Below are 8,994 nucleotides of genomic sequence, written 5' to 3' on the forward strand. Positions count from 1 at the left end.
CGCCGGAAATCCTGAAATAAATTCAGAAAAAAATGCGACCACCAGAATTTAAACCCTGGTGGGCTAAAGATACCACAGTCACTCTAACCATCCAACCACAAATTGGTTCGCTTCATTTTTCTGATGTTAATATAAACAATTCCACGTCGGTCTTCGTTAGTCTTCGAGCGCCTCGAAATAGAGCGTACATAAAAAAGGACAGAGATAAAATACTACTTCCTCCTCCGTAAAGTGTTTAGATAACTACTGTATTTTAAATACCTTTATATATTTTCTTTAAAGAGGGAGTACGGAAGAGTTGCGTTCCAAGTTCACAGGTCTTATCCATTCTCAGCTCAAAAATAAAAAAGTTGTACCCTTTCTAGAACGTGGTTGTTCTATCATTACTAGGTTCGCAGGAAGCACGAAACCGGCAACGAGAAGAAAACGGTCGCCGCCGAGACCCCGACCCCGACCAAAAGCGCAGGCAGAGTCAGGGTACGTACGTGCGAGCGCGGCAGCACCGTCGCCCCCGCGGCCAGGTCATAAAAGTGCAACCAAACTAGTCCCGCCCCGGCGGCGTGAAACGACCGGGAATTTCCACGGCCGGCGTGCTTCTAGTAGAGTAGCAGACGGGTCACGAGATCAACGGCGGCGCCGCGCAGACTGCCGTGCGGGATGGCACCAGGGCGTGCCCCGTTGGGATGACATGTCAGCGCGGTAGCTGTCGATCATACGTACGTACACAGGTCACGCCGGCAGGGTAACACAACTCTGACACGGGCACGGTGGAGGCCGAACTAACATCAACCGTTGAAACACCAGCACGGCTGCCGTGGACAGTTGAACTCCATGCCGTGAAGGATTTGGGAGAAGAAGAAAAAGGGGCGTGAGTTTTTTTTCTTACGTGAGTTTCAGTGCGTACCACTCTCTGTTTAATCGTATGCGTGTAAGTTTATTTTAAGCACTTTTTTAACGAAAGTTTATTTTAAGCACTTTACGTCCTAGGCAGGCAAACACACGGGTAGGAGGCAAACGAGCCAAAAAAACCCTCATAACCAGAGAACGTTCGCAGAAAGGGATGGCATTTGCGAATGATTTTGATGAGAATTTGTGTTGGTCGAGCTTGACAATTTTAGTTAGCAAGCATGACAACTCCATTGTATTTCTGTTTATCGCCGAAGTATTACCGTACTTGCAAACTAAAATTGTCATTCTCACGACAATATAAACTGCCATCAAAATGTTCACGATCGTCATCACTCCCGGCCAATGGTGGACCCAGAAAATCGGCAGGCCCCAGGCCTCAAAGCACTGTAGCTACAGTACTGTACTGTACCTACAGTCAACGAAGGGAATCGCCGTTAAATCCGCCTCTGCTCCGAGCGAATACCAGCTGAATAGCATTGCCCCAAAAAAAGATGGCATCTTTGTTTGGAAAGAAAGTTGTTTCAGTAGACATTTTTTCTTGAAAACAACTAACTCGGCTTGCGTGGGCATCTCAAAATCCTTTCCGTGGTGAAAGTAAGATAAAGGAGTCATGAGTTCCAGTGTCTAACGAATTACCCTCGTGCAAATACGCTACCAAATGTCCTTACCTACACATCATCATGGGCTTAGGCTTATATACGGCATTTCAGGTCCGTGACCTCCTCCCCCGTGCGGCGGCGCCACGCCGCACCGGGGCCTCTCTGCCGGGCCTCCCTCTCCTCCCCACCGGGCCTCCCTCTCCTCCCGCCGCCGCCGCCGAGGGCATCGCAGGCTAAGCCCGCGGGCCGCAGCGGCGCCGGCGGCAATCTTCCTCGGCCGATGATCCGATCTGGGTGGCGGCGACCCACTCTGGCCGATCCAAGGGCGATGGTGCAGGCCGGTGGCGACCAGGGTTGTCGTGCTGGTGGCGGCGACGAAGAGATCACGTCGGCGGCTAGGGTGTCCGATCTGGATCCCATTCGGATCTTGATGGTGGTTCCTCGAGCCGTCGTGCGCATCCTTTGTTCCGGCGCGGCAAGCGGCCTCTGGACTAGGCACGCGACACGAGGACGTCGGGGGCTCCGGCCCTCGGCGTGGAGGTGGTGGCCATCTTCTTCGCCGGAGGTGGTCGGCTAGATGGTTGTGGATTCTCGCATCCAGTCTCGGCGTACAGTGGGGAGACGGGGCTGCCGGTGAAAACCATGCTATGACTCGGGTCATGGCGGGCGATGGCGGCGTTTTTCGCGTCGTTATCTTGTTGAAGACATCGCCTCTGCAGCTTCTGTCGACTTGCTTGCACTGCTCTGGGTGAAAACCTTGATCCGGAGTTTCCGGATCATACGATGGCGGTGCTTTTGGGGCCTCGTTTTCCCTCATGGGGGCATCTTTTTTTTGAGCAGCGGCTGGATGCAGGACCAGAGGACGGATTCTTTGGTGGAGCGGTGCGGCATCTCGGCGGCATGGCGCTGTGGTGACTCTGCGTCCGATGCGCGGAGATGGACTCGCGCAGGAGGGTGACGCGGTCTGGCGTCGTGGTGGCGTCGACGGCAGCTAGACCGGGCAAGGTAGATGCAGCAGTACAGCTCTGAAGATGGATTGGTGGCAGGTGGCTGCGGCGGCCTCAGACCCGGCAGGCGTCCTGGTTGAGGAGTGCGCCGGACTGGTAGGTGACCCATACCCGGCAGGCGTCCTGGATGGGACCTCGGGTCTTAGATGTTAGGTTTGGCTGCGAGGTCTGTTTGGTACTAGGCCCAGACTATCAACATCCCTTCATCACTTGGATAGGAGTAGCGACATTTTTGTTGCCTAGACGGTGGCTTCAGTCTTACTGTTGTATGACTTTGTAAGGTCTTATGTGAATAATTAATAAAGTGGCTGCATGCATCGTCCAGATGCAGAGGCCGGGGGTCCTCCTCCATTTTTTTTTTAAAAAAATACGGCCTTACCTAAAGCAAACAAACCAATCGAATCCAGAAGAGCAAAAAAGTAAGATGTTTGTGTTGGGAAAGCAAAAAATATATGTTAATGTTGCCAAAAATATTTAACACGGTTGTCGTGGACATACGAAAATCCGTACCGTAGACGATTAGGAAGTAGGAGACGTGTGTTTCAACATGTACAATCAGTTTTATTATATGCGTGCAAACATCTTACAAAATGCCCCTCGTAAAGACGCATCCTAAGCTTACACGTCGTTATGCAAGCAAACGACAATAGGAGTCGAAGGAGCAAAAACGAAAGATGTATTTCTTTCAAAAGTAATTAATAGATTGCTCTTGTCAAAAACATCTAGTAATGCGTGCATATATAATAAAATTTTCAAAGGACATCGAAATAAACACCCTTCTAGAACAACCATGCGCTATGACAAAATGAAAGAACTGCCAACCTTAGTGACAAATGTGTAATATAGTCAAACTATGAAAACAACGGTTTGATTATCAACAATAGTTGAACTACTTAACATCAGAGGATCTCCTCCTCATCACTATCTTGTCTCAACTTATGTACTCAACCATCTTGTAGATGATAAATAATTAGCTATGGCAAAAGCGCTCGCGTGCGTGGCCGCGCGGCCGCCGCCGGCCTGATCTCCTGGCTCTGGCCTGCTCCACGTCCAGCGAGACCAGATCCGGAATCCCTGCCGCGTGCTCTCTCTCCTCCGCCAGCTCCCCTCCCCGTCCATCAAGCCGTCATGGCTCCCCACGCTCCAACGTCGGTGGCTGCCACGGCCCCTCTGGCCGGTGTCCTCCCCGCTACGATGTTGGCGGCCGCCCCGGCCTCTTCGGCTCCTCCTGCTAGCGACCCCGCTCGGGCGGTGGAGGCCACCTCGGCTGCTCCTGTCGGCGCTCCCGCTCCGACGACGCCGGCCTCTCAGGCTCCTTCTGCCGGCGCTGCCCTAGCCCATCCGCCGGCGCCCTCTGCCGAAGACGTCTCTGCGGTCTACCTCGCCTCCCGCAAGGCCGACCCGGCAGTGCGGGGACGCTTTGCCTCACGCAAGCTTCCCTCCATGACCGAGATGCCAGCCAGCTCCGATCTCGTCCTGCCAACTCCGACGCCTACCACGCCGGCCGTCGTTGCTGCCGAAGACAACAGCCTTCGGGGGGCTGCCTCTGATGGCCCCGCTTCAGACAAGGACAACGGCGTGCCCGCTGCTGTAGCTTCCCACGCTGTTGTTGCGGGCGACGGGCACGTCATGCAGGGCGCCTCTAGTGCGTCCTGGTTGGGGAGATTGGAGAGGATGTTTCGACCGCGAGGCGTCGCCGGAAGCCCCTGTGTGTCAAGCTCCAAGTGGGAATGCGTTGGGGGGATGGCAGCTTGTCTCGAGGGGGCGCCGCTCGACTTCGGTTCCTTTCTGTCGCCCTGCTATAATATGTGGCGTCCTCCGCCGGCGTGGTGGAGAGACAGGTGTTTCCGATGCCTCTGTCGAGGTCACTATGCACACTCCTGCAGGGATCCAATCTGATGCATGAACTGCCTTCGATCTGGTCACATCGCCCGCTTCTGCCGTGCGAAGAAGCCTGTCCACCAAGCTTCACCGGCCCAATGTCATGCTCCAGCGCCTCCATCCACCGGTGATGTCTCCATAACAGACGTGCAGTTCCAGTTTGTCTCGGCTCAGCAAGTCGGGTTGGCGGAGGAGACCGAGCTGCTTCGCACTGAGCTTCGTGACTGCGTTGCGCTAGTCGGGAGTGTTTTGGTGAGAGCGGAGGCCGCTCTCGCCAAACTTGAGGTGGTGCCGGATGTGTCTTCGCTGCCTGAGCTTCAGATTGGGGTTGCCCCTGATTTGTCCCCATCCCCTGAGATCATGGTTGGTTCTGCCGATGGGGAAGCAGGCATGTATGGAGATCTCTCCCCTCGTGTTGCATCTTGTCGGTTGCCGTTGCCCGTCGTGCTGATTGCTTCTGGGAGTGAGCCGTTGTCGAGGTCGTGCCTCCGGTGCTGCAGATTATGCCTGAGCTGCAGAAGCTTTGTTGGGAGCCCACTTCGCCTATTTCAATGGTGCTTCCTAAGGAGATGGGGTCGCTTGGAGGGGACTTGGCGATGCCGACTGCGACCTCACCGTTGTCGTTGGAGCCCAGTCAGCCACTCGCCTATGTGGACAGTGGAGGTTTGGATGTTGCTATTGCTCTCTCACCTGAGGTTGTTGCCCAGGTGGCATCCGTGGGTGCCGAGGTTGATGAGATAGGTGCTTTGGCAGCTACTTCTGAGGCGCCGAAGCCCATTCGGTCGTCCATCTTTGACCGTGACGCTATGTTGGCACGTATTGACGAGGTGGTCTTCGTGAAAAAGCTTGACTGTTTGCTCGCCTCCTTGGAGGCAACTTGTCCTGGGTCTCGCAATGTGATTGCTTGCCTCCTAGTGGATGAGGTTTCTACAGGCAAAATAAAGAAGGTGAAGAAGGCTCTCAGGAGCATAGGCAAGAAGAGTGGCGCCATTGATAAGGCGTCTGCGGCTGCTTAATGGAGGATACTCAGTCTCTTCGTCCTCCATCTCCGAGTGGCTCGTCTCTGTGGATTTATTGGCGTCTGATGTATTCAACATTGGTTTTGTTGAGGGTTTCTTTGCGACATAGAAGTGCCAGGGTTTGTGGTTGTTGCGTGTTATGTATGTTTGTCGGGTTGACCGTGAGGTCATGGAGTTTCTTTTTTAGCGAGTAGTCCGCATGTGATCTATATGTATCGGTTTTTGCCCGGTTTCCGTTAATTAACCAGGCAATTCTCTTCTTCTTAATTAATCGATGAGGCAAATCTTTTGCCTCCGTTTTGAAGAAAAAAAATAGTCGTATCACACTGCACGCAAAAAAAAGAAAAATAAAGCCTTGGTCTTGGAAGCTCAACCAAGTAAGCAAAACAGAATGAGAAAGGGACTATCCATGAGCTTTGAACACATCAGTGCTGAAGTGCAGCCGATCGAGGTTGTCCAAATCCATTGTAAAATAAGAAAACTTTTCAAACCTTGCAAGCCACCGGAACTCTCTCCAGAGTCGACCATCCAACCTTCTTAACGTGCTTAACATAGTTGACTCCCAAGAAGCAAAGAGTAAGATATTTGGAAAAGCAAGATGTGTTAATATTGACAAAAACGCCCAGCATGGTTCTCGTGGACATATGAAAATCCCTATCATGGACAATTAGGAAAGAGGAGACAAGAGTTTCAATATGTACAGTCAATTTAGGTATATGCGTGCAACAATCCTACGAAATGTCCCTCGTCTAGACACCATCTTGGGCTTACACGAGGTTATGCAAGCAAACAAAAATACTTGAGAAGCAAAACAAAAATATATTTTCCTTTGAAAAGTAATTAATAGAAAATTGATCCTGTCAAAAACATCCAGTAACGCACGCATGCACAACTAAATTGATGTTGTATGCGGAGAATATAAAAAAACACCATGCTAGGTTAACCATGCCGCTACGACAAAAAGAAAGAACTGCAACCTTAGTGAGAAATGTGTAATATAAGTCAAACTATGGAGACAACGGCTTGATTATCAACACTAGTTGAACTAGTACTAACGTCAGAGGATCTCATTCTCATCACTATCTTATCTTAACTAATGTACTCAACAATCTTCAAGAGAATAAATAATTAGTCGTATTACACCGCACGCAAATAAAGAGAAATAAAACCCTCGTCTTGGAAGCCCAAGCAAGTAAGCAAAACAGAGATGAGAAAGGGACTATCCCTGAGCTTTGAACAACACATCACTGCTGAAGTGCTGCCGATGGAGGTTGTCCAAATCCATTTGTATGTAAAATAAGAGAACTTTTCAAACCTTGCAAGCCACCGGAACTCTCCAGAGAGTCGACCATCCAACCTTCTTAAACCCCATGGGCCATGGTTCCCATCAACCATTCAAACTCCAAACGCAGCTCCAGCATTTAAATTTCCCACCTCCCCGCACTCTGCATCCCCGATTGCCCGTCGCAGCTCCTCGCAGCCGCCGTCGCCATGGGCACCCTCATCGGCCACGTCGCGCCGGGCGCCGGCTTCCTCCTCATCGGCCTGTGGCAGCTGTTCAACCACATCCGGCTGTTCGTGCTGCGGCCCAGCTACTACGCCGCGCCGCTCTGGTTCCCCGCGCGCGGCGTCCGCCACCTCGAGCTCATCCTCATCATCGTCGGCACGTCGGCGTCCATCCTGATGGAGCTCGTCATCGGCCCCGCGAAGCACCAGCCGTTCGACGACGACGGCACCATCCCGTCCGACCACCTCCACAACTTCGAGCACGCGTCCGTCTCGCTCGCGCTGCTCGCGTTCGCCGCGGTCACCATCCACATGGACAGGGTCCGGGCGCCCATGCGGGACGCCGTGTCGCAGCTGGCCGCCGCCGCGGCTTTCGCGCAGGAGCTGCTCGTCTTCCACCTCCACTCCACGGACCACATGGGCGTGGAGGGGCAGTTCCACTGGCTGCTGCAGACCGTCATCGCCGTCACGCTGGCCACCACGCTGCTGGGCATCCCGTACCCGCGGAGCTTCGTGGTGAGCCTGGTCAGGTCGGCGAGCCTCGTGCTCCAGGGCGTGTGGTTGATCGTCATGGGCGTCATGCTCTGGACGCCGGGGCTCGTCTCCAAGGGGTGCTTCCTCAATCACGAGGACGGCCACGACGTGGTCCAGTGCCGCACCGACGAGGCGCTCCACCGCGCCAAGGCGCTGGTCAACCTGCAGTTCAGCTGGTACCTGACGGGCACCATGGTGTTCGTCGTCGTGCTCTACCTCCAGGTCAGCAGGCTGTACCCCGAGGAGCCGCAGTACTTGCCGCTGGTCAAGGGGAGACACGCCGGCGGCCGGTTCAGCATCGGGGACGATCGCGAGGACGATGACGACGAGGAGGACCTGGAGGCCACGAAGCGTGGCTACGGGCACGTGGTCAGCGGTGGCACAAAACCCATGGAGGTAGAGAGGTAAAACTGAAGCCGTATGCCGTGTGAACGATGAACGGAGGGAACGGTCAAGATGCAGTGTCGTATGTTACAGTGGGTATATGTTCAGTAGGATTGGTGTGCTGTAGATTGTATTTTTTTTTCACTTTTGTGGATTTGGTTTCACCGAGTGAACTGACCCGTAAATGCGGGTGAAGTTCGTGGTTGGTCACTTTGATTTGTTTATTATTTAACCTAGCTTGTTGTTCTGATCATCAGAGTACAATGGATTCAGGGTTGGCCTGTGGATGGAGAGTGGACTTGCACCTTCTTTTTTTTTTTCTTTTTGCGTTCTTGATGATTGTACCTTAAAGCTTGCCGTAAATGACTTCTTCTAGGCCCGTCAGTCGTCGCCGGCGCTTTCATTCGTCGCTGTCTTTTCTCAGCAACCTGTGAGTCCAATCCATTGTGTCGCTTTCAGTGTTAGTTGCTAGCATCTTATTTATCTTGGACCGGCTTATAGCGGTTACGAACGATTTGTGTGGCAATTTATGTTGGCTGAGGCTATGATTTGCCATACTTACAAACTAGATCTGTCATCTTCCCGAAATTGCCATTAAAAAGTTTAATTTGTCATCCCTTCCAACGGACATCAGCTGAATAACACTACCGTTTATCTTCCAGCTGGTTTACGTGAATGATTGCTATACTCCATTTCTCCCAAAAAACAACAAACAATATCATCGCGCCAACGAACAACCCGAGTGCTAAACATGGGTTTTACGGAAACTTGAAATACCCCTCCATCCCGAATTACTTGTCACAAAAATGGATAGAAATTGATGTACCTGGGACTAAACACATATACATCTAGATACATTAATTTCTGCGACAAGTAATTACGGACAAAGAGTATATGCCGAATCAAGAACACATATATAGCATTTGATACTTTAGTATGGATCAACTCGATGAAAGAGGCAAAATTACTGGTGCTAAACGAGTTCTCCTTTATTAGCGTAACGAGGCAAACATTTCACACTTCTGATGAGTTCTGAGCACAAGACATTGCCAAGTTAACAGAGTTTTCATAGGTCTAGCATTATTGCGCATGATTACACCATGCACAGCATCCGTGCCAGCAAACGGTTACTCGATCCGTTTCCCATCTCTTCCC

At 52.1% G+C, this 8,994-nt stretch overlaps 1 protein-coding gene across 1 annotated transcript; it reads left to right on the forward strand.

Annotated features, from left to right (window-relative positions):
- Positions 1-6,752: 6,752 nt before the first annotated feature.
- Positions 6,753-8,126, forward strand: LOC109747639 (uncharacterized). The gene has a single exon (XM_020306669.4). The coding sequence runs from the start codon at positions 6,907-6,909 to the stop codon at positions 7,861-7,863; it is 957 nt and encodes a 318-aa protein (XP_020162258.1). The 5' UTR covers positions 6,753-6,906; the 3' UTR covers positions 7,864-8,126.
- The last annotated feature ends 868 nt before the right edge of the window (positions 8,127-8,994 follow it).

Source organism: Aegilops tauschii, chromosome 5, assembly GCF_002575655.3.
Source record: "Aegilops tauschii subsp. strangulata cultivar AL8/78 chromosome 5, Aet v6.0, whole genome shotgun sequence".
NCBI lineage: Eukaryota > Viridiplantae > Streptophyta > Magnoliopsida > Poales > Poaceae > Aegilops > Aegilops tauschii.

What these genes read in the sequence shown, in the direction of transcription:
- LOC109747639 (XM_020306669.4), top strand. Translation starts at nt 6,907, where the DNA reads ATGGGCACCCTCATCGGCCACGTCGCGCCGGGCGCCGGCTTCCTCCTC.